Below are 16,521 nucleotides of genomic sequence, written 5' to 3'. Positions count from 1 at the left end.
CTGAGTCTGAACCCGTGTTCTGTTATACCCCACTGGCCATGAGGTCCAGAGCTAGTATACTGAACCCCTCCAAGCTTCAGTTCCCTTGTTCATAAGACAGAGATGTCTACAGCTATCACACAGGTTGCTGAGACAACTAGGGCAGATAATCCACGTTCAGAAAGCACCTAGGACATAGCATGTGCTCGGTAAGTGTTCCTTTCCCTTCAACTTGGGTTTATACCACACCTAAGGGATGTGGTGCAGGTATCATCGTAGGTGTAGAAAAGGACAGAATGGCTTCCCTGGTGGCACAGTGGTTGAGAGTCCACCTGCCGATGCAGGGGACACGGGTTCGTGCCCTGGTCCGGGAAGATCCCACATGCCGCGGAGCGGCTGGGCCCGTGAGCCATGGCCGCTGAGCCTGCGCGTCCGGAGCCTGTGCTCCGCAACGGGAGAGGCCACAACAGTGAGAGGCCCGCGCGTACCGCAAAAAAAAAAAAAAAGAAAGAAAAGAAGACTAGGCTTAAGGAGCTTGTAATGCAAAAGAGAGTGAGGGAGAGAGAATTCACATCTTAGAACAAGGCTGGAGAAAGTTCAGCAGAGAAAAAAAAATAGAGTGCTCCAAGGTCTTCAGACAATTGCTATTATCAATCAAAATGAAAAAATACAGATGGGATATCAGAGGACTTTCTGATACATTGGAACATACACAAACTTTGACTGATCCACTCAAAATTCCAGACTCAAAAAAACAAAAGGGGGCTCCCCTGGTGGCACAGTGGTTAAGAATCTGCCTGCCAATGCAGGGGACATGGGTTTGAGCCCTGGTCCGGGAAGATCCCACATGCCACGGACCAACTAAGCCCGTGCACCACAACTACTGAGCCTGCGCTCTAGAGCCCACAAGCCACAACTACTGAGCCCGCGTGCCACAACTACTGAAGCCCGCACGCCTAGAGCCCGTGCTCTGCAACAAGAAGACACTGCAATGAGGAGCCCACACACTGCAATGAACAGTAGCCCCCGCTCGCTGCAACTAGAGAAAGCCCGCGTGCAGCAACGAACACCCAGTGCAGCCAAAAATAAAAAATATTAATTAATTTTAAAAAAAAGAACAAACAAAGAACCAGAAAGTGGGGAGTTTTTCTAAGTCTTAGAGCAGCGGTCCTCAACCTTTTTTGGCACCGGGGTCGGGTTTTGTGGAAGGCAATTTTTCCACTGACGGGGAGGGGGTGGGAGTGGGGGAGAGAAGTGGTTCAGGCAGTAATGCGAGCGATGGGAGCGGCAGATGAAGCTTCGCTCCTGCTCTGCAGCCTGGTTCCTAACAGGCCTTGGACCGTCACCAGTCCACGGTCCGAGGGCTGGGGACCCCTGTCTTAGAGCACAAAGAGAAAGCATGACAGCCTAATGGCTAAAGGCTTGATTCTGGTCAGGAAACAGGTTCAAATGTCAGCTCCTCCACCCATCAGCTGTATGACCCTTAGCTTCTTGGAGAATCCAGTAATAAGGCAGAGCATTAAGCCCTGTCCCTGCATATGTTAAATGCTTAATAGGTGGTGAAGATACTGTTCTTGCAACACACTGAAAAGCTCTGAGCCCTGATACCTGGAGTGATTCAAAGAGCAGACTGTGGGAAGGTAGGGATAAATGAGAAATGCAGACAGGTTAATCCTTCAGGGCTGCAGGATGCAAAATAAGGGTGGAGCTCGCGGTTTCAAGTTTAGGGCCAGGGATACTTCTTGTACTTCAGAGTGAGGGACAAAGCACCGGAATGTTTTGTCCTTGCTCCCCCGGACTTGCCACACAAAATGTACCCTCACCCCCTCCCCACAAAGAGGGTGCACAAGCACGGCCAGTTCATGAGCCCTTGTCATTAGTCTAAAGAAAAATGCCCCAAACCCAAGGTCCAAACTTGCCACGACATTACATTTCAAACAGCCGAAGTTGACACCTCACGTGCGAAGGATCTTAATAAAACCATATTAAAACTGCAAACACGAACTCAGTGTCTGGACCTACTTATTATGAAATAAACTTGATTAAGAACAAATCCCTTTTAAGAAGAGGAAAGAGCCCAGCAACTCTCATGCACATCAAATGCTGTTCTCAGTTAGCCCTTTTCCTCTGAACTTCACAAGGTACCAGCAGGTGGGAGATAATTAACGTTTTAATAAAACTTGTTTTACATGCCTTAGTTGAACCTTTTAGTTCTGCAAAGTTTTTCCCTCTCCAGCCCAAAGACGCACCACAAAGGAGGACCTTTTTTTCAAAAGATCATTTTTCTGGTTACATTTGGGGTTTTATGACTTCAGGAAGATGAGGGTGGAGGAGGTCATGTATGAAAAGGACTATTTCTCTTTATCCATATTTACATTCTCTAAGGGAGTGAGTTTGGTTTTTGGATTCTCCTCCCAGCCCTATCAGGGGAATAAAGTCCTTGCTCCCACTTGACAAGACTTATGGAGCAATGAGAGGTCTGCGGGACCAATGCAAGCCACACCACCCAATTCTTGAGCACAAGCCCTCCATTTGCAAGAATAGCTGACGTTTACAAAGCCTGCGTTTTTCCCTTATAAATCTCGTCTTGAAAAGCAGTCATCTTACAGCTTACCACCCTTGCCCACAAACCTCAGCACCCACGTAAACCCTTTCCAGTATAAAAATGCTATTTCGTGGGCAGTTTCTAATTAATTAGGTCGTCAACAGTACTATTCCCTGCTGCCCATAACACAACGTTGGCATCACAAAAGCTAACGGTAGCGCATGGCAGAGAGTTAACTCATGAAGTCGAGACAAGGAAGACAACTGTTTTCCTTAGAAAAGGAAACCGAGGCAGTGAGAAAACACTGACGTTGCTTAAATACAGGGGATCTGAACCCGAGACTTAGGATTTTAGTTCTGGATGGATCCGACTGCATTTAATTTCAGAGTGACCTAAGCTAACCCCACCATGCACAACCCAGTAATTATAATTTTGGGCATTTTAATCGGACTCAGACCTCAGGGTTTGAATTTAAGAGGGTGAGAGTTAAAGCAATATGTGTAGGGATTACGGCTGAAATGCTGCCTGCAAGTTACAGTTCATTTTCTCCTCAGGACTTTACAAATCTTCCCGGGTGCCTCTTTGCTGCCAATGCACAGCCAGGTCTCCCACCATCTAAATGCCAGGTTCCTCTGCAGCCCTGGAGCCTCACGACCACCCCCCATCCCCCCCATGCACACAACCACACCTGCGCGAGAGTGTACAGTGGGGTTTCACAATCTTGGCGCTACTGACTTTTCATTAGGGCATTGGCTTCCGCACTGCAGAATATCTGGCAGCATCCCTGGCCTCTACCCATTGGATGCCAGCAACACCTGCCCAGTTGCGACAATCAAAAATGTCTCCAGAAGGCACAGGAGACTTGAGAACAGTGAAACTATTCTGTGTGACACTGTGATGGTGGATACATGTCATCACGCATCGGTCAAAACCCACAGAATGTACAACACAAAGAGTGAACTTTAGTAAGCCATGGACTTTAGTTAATAAGGTATCAGTATCGGCTCATCAGTTGTAACAAATATACCACATCAGTGCAAGATGTTAGTAATAGGAGACACTGGGGTAAAAGGTGTATATGGGAACTCTCTGTACTTCTGCTCAACTTTTCTATAAACTTAAAACTGCTCTAAGTAAATAAAGTTTACTTTTTTAAAAAGTCTCCAGACATTGCCGCATGTCCCTAAAGGGCAAAAATGTCCGGTTGAGAACCGTGCTGCAGAGGGCAGGCCAAGTCCCTCTCACTGCTTTATTGAGTCCATCAGCCCAGTTGTATCAGGTCACACTTCCAGAGGGAGGGTGGAAAAGGTGAGTTTTCTGAGTGTACCTGGATTGTGGAGACTCCTCTAGAGGATAATCTTATCAGGGGAGAAAGCGAGGACATCTCTTAGGAAAATCCAGGCAGAGGCTGGACGGAGGGCCTCAATCCTCCGTCAGGTCAGGGAACTAGATCCCACATGCATGCCACAACTAAAAGTTTGCATGCCACAACTAAGGAGCCCACAAGCCGCAACTAAGGAGCCCTCCTGCCACAACTAAGACCCGGCACAACCAAATAAAAAAAATAAATATTTTTTAAAAAAGAAAGAAAAAGGAAGAAAAGAGGCTCCCCAAAGAAGTGGAGGAGTGAAAGAAGGTAACACACAAACCAGGAGAAGGGCTCTGGGGTGCGCTGCCGCGACAAAGCTTGGTGTGGGGACAAAATGGAATTCAATACCACTCGAAAGCCGATACAACAATACTTCCCAGCTCAATGAGACCTCATCTTTCCCAACATCATTCATTTTTCTCTACGTGGTTGATATCTTCCAAGGTTAAATCTTTTGGTAAAATGGGCCTCATGAATTGTTCCTACGCCTTCCAGGGTTGGGAGGGGAGGATTAAGTGTGTCTCTACTACTGAACACAGTGCCTGGCATGGTAGCCATGCTCACTAGATGGTTTCACCTATTCTCTTTATATTTACTTCAACTTCATTTTTAACTGAATCTAAACATTTATTAATGAGACTTCCCTGGTGGTACAGTGGTTAAGAATCTGCCTGCCAATGCAGGGGACACGGGTTCGAGCCCTGGTCCGGGAAGATCCCACATGCCACGGAGCAACTAAGCCCATGCGCCACAAGTACTGAGCCTGCGCTCTAGAGCCTGCGAGCCACAACTACTGAGCCCGCGTGCCACAACTACTGAAGCCCACGTGCCTAGAGCCCGTGCTCCGCAACAAGAGAAGCCATCGCAATGAGAAGCCTGCACACCGCAATGAAGAGCAGCCCTTGCTCACCACAACTAGAGAGAGCCCGTGCGCAGCAACGATGACCCAAAGCAGCCAAAAATAAATAAAGAAAATAAAAATAAATTAAAAAAAACAAAAAATAAACATTTATTAAACCCAGTCCCCCCACATCTCATCTCATCCACCGTAGCCCAGGGGAGTTTCTCTGGAACTGACATTTGTTTTTATAGGGAGAGCTGTTCCTGGTAACAGGACTTTGTCATCTAGTTCAAAACTCCTAAAGGACCAAGTAGCCTCAGCCACTGAAACTGACCCAGGCTCAACCACTTGCACGTGGCCACTCGATTACAACTCACCCACTTCTCCGTTGCCAGATATCAGAGACTATTCTCTCTTTTTTCAAATCGGTCCCTTCTTATGCCTTACTGTTTAAATTATGCCTCTCAGAGAAAAATCCCTGCAGCAGATAAACACAGGATCTGGAATGGAAACTCCAGCATGCCCAACAATAGTGCCACTGTCACACACACGTGAGCTTTCGTGAAACCAAGGGATTGGCAACCCAGGGCTGCCGTGCCCAGGAAAATTACTTCCTGTGGGAGAAAGAAAACAACCTTCAGCTCCTGGCAGGTCCCGGGCAAGCCCAAGCCAGGCTCACTGGAGAACTTGAATGTTCTGTCTTTGGGAAGGGGGCGCTGGAGGTAAGGGCCGTTCCCACCCTCACTTGCCCTGGTCGAGAAAGGCAGTAGTTGGGTGAGCATCAAGGCTGCAGCATAGACACCTGGCTTTTTCCTAGGAAAGTGGAAACAAAGCCACCATGGGCGGCTCAACACTGCTTAGGGGACGATCAATTAGCAAGATGGGTCATGTGGTCCAGAGAGAAAAAAGAAACTCCATTCCTGTTTGAAAGCACCTTCCAGGGTCGGATGCATTTTTCTCCCATCAGTCAGATGCAGAAAGGCAATCACTTCAATTTAATAAGAGAAGGAAAATGCTGAGCTGCCTTATTGACATCCTGCATATTCCGCTATTATTGAAAGGAAATAAAGAAATTACAGGCCGCGTAAGCTATTAGCTTCATAATGCCCTGTCCCAGGGTAATCAGCAAAGACTTCTTCAATACAGGGTGCTCTGCAACTCGGTGGTAAATGAATCCTTGCTTCAGGATTATTTAAGGATGACTGGACATTGTGCATCTAGAAGTTCTCCACGTCCTGAGCCGCCAAACAAAATTCAATTCTCAAATAACTACCCGCCCACGGCTGCCCCTTTCTTTCCTCCTGCTGTTCATCTTTGTTCCCACCTCAGCACCTGCCCCTCCTCCCTGGGCCATTCTTCCTCTAACTCAGGGTTTCTCAACCTGGGCTCTAGGGGGCCAGATAGTTTCTCTGTGGTGGGGCCCGTCCAGTGCACTGCAGGATGCTCCCCGAGTCACGCCAAATTTCCTTGAGGGCAATACTCTCCGCACCCCGCCCCCTCCGGCCGCCCCTGCCCCGTTGAGAACCACTGTCCTAATTGCTTACTTTGCACTCTTTGGGGGTAAAACTTACCACTGCCTGGAATACTTTTGGTTCCATTCTGCTGTCAGGAACCAGTTTGGACATCACCTCCTCTGGAAAACTACTCTAACGCCCCTCCCCCCAAAAAGGAGCAGGGCTGGGATTCTTCCCCCGTGTGCCCTCCCCGCCCTGTACATGCTTTTCTGATAGCACCTATGTGACAGGATAATTGTCTCCTTACTTCATTTAATAATTCATCCATCCATTCATTAATTCAACCAACACTGAAGTGCTGGGTATAGGAAACAGGACCACAAATAAGACACTGGGTTCCTGCTCTCATGGGCTTATATTCTAGTGATGGAGGACAGGTAATAAACAAGGACAAGAAAATGGCAGATATTAATAAGCTACAAAAAAATATATATAGTGGGTGTCTCCCCCAAGGGAGACTTAGCTCCTTAAGAGCAAAGACCGCATTATTCGTTATTTTATCTACAGGAATTAGCAGTGAGCCTTAAAAACAAAAACAAAAAACCCCCAGCCTTTTCCTCCTTTCTCTCCAGGCATATGTCATTTTCTGCTCTCTGTTATAGGGATCTGGGAGGGGTTCTCTCCTGGGGGACAGTAAACTTCTTGAAGGGAGGAACTGCCCAACCTATAAATTTTACAGAGAGAAAATCACAGGGTTTTTGTTCAATTAAATGATTTTCCTCAAGCTATAGTTTTGAACACTAAAATTTTACTAAAGATATAGCTAAAAAGCTTAAGAGGAGAGACAAGCATTTAATAGATGGGGAAACAGAAGCAGCAACTTGCCCAAGGTCACACAGCCAGTAAACTGGACGAGGCATCTGCCTCAAAAACCACGCTTTCTTCACCACCACATATCACTGCATCTTGTAGAAACAGACAGGCACAGATTAGGTAAAAATGTCCGGAGAAAATCTCTTTCCTGACAGAAGGCTGTTGGCAAACCGTGGCTAGCATTGGGGATCCTCCCTGGGTGGGAACGGGGAGGTGGTGAGTTTATTTACAGGCAAAAGGGAGCTGCCAGTTCAAGGAGAAGAAAAATGAATGACATTAATTTTTCAGATTCTTACCACTGGGACTGAGCCTCTACTTCAGCACTTTACTAGCAGGGCCAAAAATCACTCCAAAACTAACGCCTACAAAGAAGAGGGCCAAAAATGTCTGCCTTTTTTCTTTTCAAGGAAAGAAAGGTTTGTAATATATAAAAGCTGGGATCGTTCTGCACAGATGTTAAAAATGACCCAATCTGTTGGGCTGGAAGCATCTTCTGAGAGGCAGGATGGCTCTGAGGGACAAGCATGGACTTTAGGAAGACAGGTCTGTATTCCAATCTGCATCTACTTTAGCCTCTCCAAACTCAGGGGTTTGGAGGGAGGGGGTATGATATCTAAGTTAAGGGGGATAACAGTACCTGGCACAGGAAGTGGACACTGCCTCTCCTGCCATTTACACCAGGTAAGAACCTTGGCCTGGGAAACAAGAGACCTGGTTTCACCTCGCAGCTCTGTCCTGACTCAGTGTGACTCAAATACTTCAAATGCCCTGACCTCAGTTTCCTTTCTGGTCCCTACTTCAGATCATGGTCACAGGATCAAATGACACTGCATCAGTTAAAACCAGAACAATGCCTGGCAAATTGTAGGCACCCAATAAATGTTAGCTAAATCTGACATCAACTGGATTTTGTCCTATAAATGCTCACCATGCAAGTTTCCCTCGACTTGCTGTTTACACATGGCTCCATCTGTCTGACAGCAATACCAGTCAGCCCTCCGTGGTCATCTCCCAAAAATACCCCTGCAGTGTTTGCTCCAGCTGATGAGTCAAGAATGAACCTGAAACCAAGGGCAAGTATTATTGCTATCCACCTACCTCTCACCAATGTTATCTATTATTCACTGCTCCCATACATTCAAAGAACAAATATCTATAATCCATCCCAGACATAAGTCAACATTAGCTCTATCATGCTTAGAAACTATAAAGGGAATATAAAAATTTTTTTTTTAATTTTGAGGATCGACATCTGATATCCACGACCTTCAGGCAGAAGGTATCAGAAAGTCTTTCTGAACCCTGAAAATCATGGTGAAGGTCTTAAGCATTCCTCCACAGAGACTGGCACAGACTGATTAGGGGACAACAGTGATGACAAAAGACACACAAAAACATGCTGCCTCACTGGACTCTTACCCTGCCCTGCCCCCCCAAAAGGGTGAGCAGAGAAGTCTATTTAAAGTCAACAGTCATTGGGTGGCAAGGCCACAGGCTTTCCAGGACTTCTTTTCTTTCCCTCAAAACCTGTTTACAAAGAAGTGAAGAAAGGAGAGCATAGCCTACAGTGGTGCCTGTCTCCACTTAGCATTTTAATTTTTGGGGGGGGGGGGGGGCCGCGCTGCATGGCTTGCAGGATCTTAGTTCCCCGACCAGGGATCGAACCCACGCCCCCTACAGTGGGAGCACAGAGTTTTAACCACTGGACCTCCAGGGAAGTCCCACCACTTAGCATTTTAACGCTGCCCCCCAGAACAGCTCACCGCAATGAATGATGAGGAACAACAGTAACCAAAGAGCTAACAGCTACCAGGTTCTTACCTCCTCCATTCCGCCACGAGCTTTATGTGCATTAGCTCACTTAGTATCTAGACAAATTTCTAGGTGTTATCATCCCCATTTTCCAGACGGAACACTAAGGTTCAGAGAGGCTAAGGAACCGGCCCGAAACCACACTACCCATAAGTGGCTTGGCCGGATGTGAATCCAGGCTGTCTAACTCCACAGCCTGAGGACCGAACACCTGCCTTAATTCGAAGATCAGAATAACTCCCTTCTGGAGTGATCCCCTCAGAGCCCTCCCCCACCCTTCCAGGTTCTTACGAAAATTCACGTGGCCTTGTTGGTGGGGAAAAAAGTCACTAGGCCTGTGGACAAGGAGGAGTTAAGGCCACACTTGTGGACTTAGAACTCAGAGTAGTTTTCTCAGTTCTGTGGGCTGGAGCCAGACTTGTAGCATTAATTTTAATGTAAATTTTTTTGGAGGTGATTCATGTAGAATTCCTGCCAAGAATTTTAATAATTAGACTGAGTTAGACCAAACTCTGTCTGTACATGCCTAACAATATCTGCTGATTTAACAGTTATCCTGGAAGCCCCACAGAGCCCGGGGAAGGCCTGGCCATGCAGGCTGCAAACGGGGATGGTCAGTGGAGAAAGACACCTGTGAGCCCCCCAACTTTGGCCCCCCATCCTACAAACAACTGGCTCTACTTTCCTAATATCCCATTACCACCAGGGAGCAGAGGAAGGGATGAAACCAATCAGAAAATGCTCATAAAAGAAAACCTTTCCCAACAGTCCTTTCTACCACGAGCTGAGGGCTATAAAGTGTTCCCCTCTAATGTGTGGATTTTCAGCCTTTTCCCCTGCTGTGGCTCAGTGCATTCCCATTGGCAACGGGGACTCATCCGCAGGGTGGGATTTCTTTAAGGAGAGGAGGAGCTGGGGGAGAATCCAAATCTTTACTCTCCACCCGTCAAGAATCAGACTCTTTAAGGGTGGGGACCTGCAGAATTTGGTAGAGCCCCTGGAGAATCCGTTTCCCATCCTCCTCTCCCCCTCTCTTGTGGTCACACACATGCACATACATACACACACGTGTGTCCTCACACACAAACTCACACTCTCACACTAACAGCACCACAGATCTAACAGCTCCCAAACGAGGATGGTGCCAATGAATCAAGCCTCTCCTGGAAGGCGGTGCCGTTAAAACCACAGAAATTATATTAAAATTATAAAATAATTTACAGGCTTCTTAAAGCAGTCTTCAAAACAGAAAGGGAAATTTAGATCAACCTCTCCCCAAATAATGGGGAGAGGGGTTATATGCCAGAAGAGTAAAATATAAAGGCATATTATTTGCATAAGACACAATTTATGCTATGGAAAACCATGGAAAATGGTTCTAGCCATTGCTGTCCCATAGAAATATAATGTGAGCCACTTATATCATTTCGAATTTCCTGATAGTCACCTTTAAAAAGGTAAAAAAAAGGGCTTCCCTGGTGGCACAGCGGTTGAGAGTCCGCCTGCCGATGTAGGGGACATGGGTTCGTGTCCCGGTCCGGGAAGATCCCACATGCTGCAGAGCGGCTGGGCCTGTGAGCCATGGCCGCTAAGCCTGCGCATCCGGAGCCTGTGCTCCGCAACGGGAGAGGCCACAACAGTGAGAGGCCCTCGTATCGCAAAAAAAAAAAAAAAAAAAGGTAAAAAAAAAAAGGTGAAATTAATCCTAATATATGATAACTCAGTATATCCAAAACAGTATCATTTCAACATATAATCAATGCAAACAAGTACTGATAGGGTATTTTACATTCTTTTTTTCATACTTAGTCATTGAAATCCAGTATGCATTTTAAACACTTACAGCACACTGCGATTCGGACAAGTCATGTTTCAGGTGCTTAAGATCCATGGCGGGGGTGGGGCGGGGCGGCTACCATATGGATTACTCTGCTCTAGAAATTGGTATGGTGCAACTTTTAAAAGGTCCAGAGTTCCAGCTTACTTCTAAATTGTGTATTTCTGAATGACTGGCCTGTAAGTAATGAATACATACTATGTTTTTTAAAGGTTTTTTAAAAAGAAAAAGTGTTAAGTTCATGCTTGTCCATTTACTACTAAATGGCTCTGGACAAGTAATTTCAACCTTCTTGAGCTCCAGCTTCGTCAACTGTAAATGGAGATGAAAAATATGTCAATATGATTTCCCTCACAAGGGCTGTTATAAGGATCATATGCTATATGCGTATGAAAGTGTTGTGTACTATGTGTGCTATGCAAATGCTAATGATCGTTATTATAGGTCCTGTAAGAGAACAGCTCATCCTTGCAAATCAATAGCATTCTTCTCTTCAGACTATAAACGTTTTGTCCACAGCTGTCCTTCCTTCCCAGAGGCTTCAGAACAGTAAGAAGTGCATATTTCTGTTACCCTATCAGAAGCTATAAACCTACTTTACAAGAAAAATCCCATCAGAATTTCCAAGTGATATTTAAACTATTTTGTTGAATAGATATTTTGTTAAAATTGAAGACCCTGCTTTAAAAACAGGAAGGCATCCCTGGTTGGCAAATTCTAGAGGGAACCAACTAGCCTTGCCTCCAAGAGAATTAGCCAATTCAAAAGACACACTCTAGACTAGTGAGCAAAGATGGAGAACACCCATCCCCCACCCCATCCACCCACCCGCCTCACCTTGTTCCTTTTCCTCCAGCCTTCTGACTCTTTTAAGAGTTTTCCCAAATTATGTGTGAATTTGAGTGGTTAGAAACAATCAATATTTTAAGACTGAGAAGAGAGCTGCTGTCTAAATATTTCTTGATGGGTGAACAAAAGACCTTCTAGACGCCCCTCCCCACCCCAATCTGTTATGATAATGGAGGCAGTAAGGCAAGCCCTGAGGAGAGATGAAATGAATAAGTGAGTAGTACCTAATTATTTTATGAAGAGTGACTTATACAAAGAGAAACCAGAGAAAGCTTTCGTCTTTGAGAATTCGCTGAAGGCAGAGAACAAATCCTTGTTCCCGAAGGCCATCTGAGGTACCCCGCATTAGCACACTTCCCTGCAGACACAGACCCCCAACCCGGGAGACAGACGTGAAGCCCATGAGTGACAGCATCCTCACTGTACAGCTCAGCCATACTTAGAGCTCCTGAGGTTTGTAAAGTCCAGATTATAACTAAGATCAGCCTTTCCCAACGTGTGCTCTGCACAATGTTTCCAGGCATTTCACATTTGGGGTTGGGTGGGTAAACCAGCAGGAGTTCCATGGCCAAATGAGTTCTGGGAAATCCTGGACCACACGAAGTTCAGCAGGTGCTTCTACTGCTCAGAGCCTCTAACATGACAGTGTCCTGCGGGAGAGAGGGATCTGATCGTGCACTGGACCTTCCTTCAGATATCAGATCTGGAGTATCCTCAGGGTGACATGATCACGTCTTCAGACACGTCCACTTTCATAAATGGTTACAGAATATACTGGGTGGCAGAAAAAAAAGAAAGGTTCTCTCCTGAAACCAGCTGAATCTCTGTTTTGTTGTTTTCACACTTGTAGAACTAACTGCACGTCAAAGCTGACCCTCAGAAGCGCCAAACTCAGCACCCACTGATATAACAGCAGTAGCTTCACCCACCTACCTGTGATTTCTCTGTTCTACCTCCCGGGCTACCCCCAGGCCTCCCTCCCTATAGACACCTGCGGCCCCTAATCAAAGGCATTCCTGCTTTTGCACCTATAGGTATTGATAAAAAAGGTGTAAACATCCTGAAACAAAATATAATCATAATAACTTTTACTGTCTTAACCTCATGTTCCACAGAGCTTGCTCAGAGTAGGAACAACAAAGAAAGAAACATTTCAGTTCTGACCTCTGATTTTTCTCCTCTAGACTCAATTGGGCTGTTTCAAAAACCATGTTCTACTTCTTTGGACTGAAGCCATCATGGTTAAATCTGAACAGTGCACGGCACTGGTTCCCAAACATGGGCCAAGGGCCCCTAGAAGAGGGTCTCAGGGTCATTTCAAAGGTCTTCCAACCACATGAGCACCAAAAATTGTCTGCAGACCAAAAAGTCTAAGTGTAACTTCTATTATATGAAGGAATCCACGAAACCTTTTGATGTTAAAAAGAGATCCTCACGGGGCTTCCCTAGTGGCGCAGTGGTTGAGAGTCCGCCTGCCGATGCAGGGGACACGGGTTCGTGCCCCGGTCCGAGAAGATCCCACATGCCGCGGAGCAGCTGGGCCCGTGAGCCATGGCCGCTGAGCCTGCGCGTTCGGAGCCTGTGCTCCGCAACGGGAGAGGCCACAACAGACAGAGGCCCGCGTACCGCAAAAACAAAACAAAACAAAGCAAAAAAAACTGGAAACCAAAACTAGCGCTTTTAATAAATACACCCCTTGCCAGTAATCTATCCTATTAGCAAGAGAATAACACAACTCAATATCTTCTTTTAAGTTACAGATTAATTAAATGATTTAAAAAACTCTTTGATTTTGTTTCTCAGTCTTAATCTCATAAGACATGGCAAAATTTGAAATGACAAATGCTCATAAACCCAAACATCACTCAACGGTCCTCCTTGAAATTCTACAATTTTCTATTCTTCGGCAAGGAACAGATTCGATTTTGTGTTTATTTTTCAGTGACACCAAATAGAGGGAGCTACTGGTGTGTCTTTAGGATAAAGCCTCAATATAACATTTTGACAAGACCTGCACTAATAAGAAAAACAATATAGCCACCAAAACCATGATGACCTCTGACGATTCACAAAAGACAGCATTTCTTTATTTCTAGGGAGTTTCTCAAGCAATGAAAAATGGAGGTATATAAACTTGTGTTCCAAAGGAAGCGAAAGTTAAAGAACTACTGTGAGTGATGCTTATAAACTAGACTAATGGGAAATGGTACACAATAGATAACATATCTTAAGAAATGTTAGCAAGTAAGATCTCCTTTAATATCTATTTCTATCCCCTATGGACATTATAGAATCATCATGAAATACTCTCAACATAAAGGCAATTTATTTGCCAGGAGAAAAATCTTAAAAGTCATTTCACCTATTCACAGTGAAGATTTCATGAAGACCTACAAAAGCAATCATTTTTCTACTAGAAGTTCTATCCAGTTCTCAGTTGGAGCAACATGTCACATCTTCTATATCAATCTGTGGCTTAAATTCTAATCCTTATAACTGGCATAGAGAGATAATAAAATGTTTTCCAAATGCTGTGGGAATTTTTTAAAGCTCCCAATGCATAATAGTGTGGGGTTTTTTTTTTTAAGAATTTATCATCAGTTCCAAGTTAAGAGTTCAGTTGCAACAAATACTCAGAACTGAGGACTTAAAAAAAAACCCCATATTTTCTCTATATAGCATTATTGCTTCGATGAATTAATGCCAACAAATGTGGTCAGTATTGTTTCCAGATTCTTCAAGCAATTGTACTCCTTGTATGGTCGACCCAATCCCGGCTGTACTTGATTACTTAATTTTCAGTCATTTGCAAACTCAAAAGTGAAAATGTAGAGGCATTTGGGCCACTTTACTCAGCAGTAGAACGCGAAATGTGGGCACAGTTCATAGACTTTCTCACATAGGTCTTCTCAACACAAAATATCCTGTAGAAAGAACTCCCTCCCTACATTGAAAAGCCTTTGGGAGGGCAGTTTCCATTTTTTGAGAGAATATGGACTTTAAGAAAGATTCCTTCTTGTTATATAGTTTATCATTTGTTAGCTTTTTTTTTTAAGTATCCTTTGCTGATTAACTCCATTCTGTCTATTCTCTCAAAGGACTCCAAGTTCCCACAATACATATGTATTCAATTTTATTGCTTTTCACTTGATATATTGCATTGTAACTGTTCAAGGCATTTTTTTGTGAACATTATGTTTCTGTCTCCCAAACTATACTCTAAGCTTCTTAACAATAAAAACCATGCCCTGCCTCCACCTTGGGAATTTTTTTCTTTACCGTGACTGCATTTAACCTATAAATTTATTCTGATTAAACGACATCTTTACAATATTTTGTATTTCCAGCTAGTCTGTTTCTCCATTAATGCGAGTTTCTTTTCCTTTAACATCTAACCAAAGTTTTTTCATTTTCTCTACAAAAACAAAACATGCACATGGTAAAAAAAACAAAACAAAACAAAAAAACTTCCAGTGAGTCTCTCTCTCTCCTCCCAGATTCCACTGTCACCCTGAGAGGTAACCCCCTCATGCAGCTTCCAGAACATGTTCACGCATATGCATATTTATATAAGCATAAATATCTTTTCCCCACCCCTTGTTTTTAAAAAGCTGGGCCAGTTATCAATATACTACCTCTTAGCTGCCAAAGAAAAATTATTTAAAAGGATCAGAACCATTTTCATAGATTAGGCAAGAAGAGTGAATTTGGAGCCAAGAGACAATAAACTGATATTGGGCACAGAAACTAAATATAAGCACACTCCATGTGATACCAAGTACAAATCTTTTATTTTTTTAAATAAATTTATTTATTTATATATTTATTTTTGGCTGCATTGGGTCTTCGTTGTTGCACCTGGGCTTTCTCTAGTTATGGCGAGCGGGGGCTACTCTTTGTTGCGGTGCGCAGGCTTCTCACTGCAGTAGTTTCTCTTGTTGTGGACCACGGGCTCTAGGCACGTGGGCTTCAGTAGTTGCAGCACATGGACTCAGCAGTTGTGGCTTGCGGGCTCTAGAGCACAGGCTCAGTAGTTGCGGCACATGGGCTTGGTTGCTCCACGGCATGTGGGATCTTCCCGGACCAGGGATCGAACCTGTGTCCCCTGCATTGGCAGGCAGATTCTTAACCACTGCACCACCAGGGAAGTCCCTACAAATCTTTTCAATGGCTGAACAGTATTATGTTGTAGAGATACATCATGATTCACTTAACCAGTCTTTTATTCACAGGCACTTACACTGTTTCACATTTTAGCTAATATTGCTACAATGAAGATATCTTTGTTTATATTTGTAAATTCTATTGGATAAATTCCTAGAAATTGAATCTGGAGGTCAAAGGTTACATACATTTTGAGTGACCAGTGCCAAAGAAACAGCATCAGTTTACACGTGTGCCTGCTTCTCCATAACTTTCCAACACCCTGTCATCAAATGTTCTTTTTGCCAATCTAATAGTGACATATCCCATTCTATCAGTTGCACTTCTTGCATTATAAGTGGAACTGGGCATCTTTTCATATTTACAAACATGTTTATATTTCTTTCTCTGTTTAAACTCTTAACTCAAATTGATTTTAAGAGCTCATTATGCATTAAGGAAAAAAATGGCCCTTTTCTCAGTTGTATGTGTTGGAAATACTCTTTCCCAATCTATGGTTTGTCATTTGATCTCGTTTCTGGTATTTTGAATCAAACAGAAGTTTTACATGAGATTCATCTCTTTTATACTCACCAACAAAATCTAGCTTAATTTTCTGAACACAAGTATATGTTAACTTCCTTCCAAGAGACGAGAAGTCAGACAGAAAAATTAACAGTCACCAAAAATCCTTCCCCTGGATTTGTGAGAATTTGGAGGAGCAAATAGCTGTTAACTAAACCACTGCCAGCACCCAATGACGTAATTCATGGAAAGGGGATCCGCAGATCCCTGGAAAGGCACATTTTCTCCTTTTGT

The 16,521-nt window shown here is 44.3% G+C and overlaps 1 protein-coding gene and 1 long non-coding RNA gene across 5 annotated transcripts in view; one reads left to right on the top strand and one right to left on the bottom strand.

Annotated features, from left to right (window-relative positions):
• The window catches only part of LOC125962089 (uncharacterized), a 279,527-nt gene that overhangs the window by 18,746 nt on the left and 244,260 nt on the right, over positions 1–16,521 (top strand). The gene's annotated exons all lie outside the window — the stretch shown is intronic.
• The window catches only part of NXN (nucleoredoxin), a 141,548-nt gene that overhangs the window by 68,013 nt on the left and 57,014 nt on the right, over positions 1–16,521 (bottom strand). The window contains exons 1-2 of one of the 4 annotated variants that reach the window (XM_049701938.1): positions 8,883–8,929; positions 7,990–8,122 (exon numbers count right to left, since the gene is read on the bottom strand). The exons of 2 other annotated variants lie outside the window; for them this stretch is intronic. In XM_049701938.1, the coding sequence (XP_049557895.1) occupies positions 7,990–8,122; positions 8,883–8,914 (165 nt within the window). In that variant the 5' untranslated portion in view covers positions 8,915–8,929. Of the gene's footprint in view, positions 1–7,989; positions 8,123–8,882; positions 8,930–16,521 lie in introns of those variants that run through there. One more of the 4 variants, XM_033423307.2, reaches the window with a different exon arrangement.

This window comes from Orcinus orca, chromosome 19, assembly GCF_937001465.1.
Source record: "Orcinus orca chromosome 19, mOrcOrc1.1, whole genome shotgun sequence".
Classification (NCBI taxonomy): Eukaryota; Metazoa; Chordata; class Mammalia; order Artiodactyla; family Delphinidae; genus Orcinus; species Orcinus orca.
Note: the sequence above shows the minus strand (reverse complement) of the source record. Positions and strands in the feature narration are given on the sequence as shown.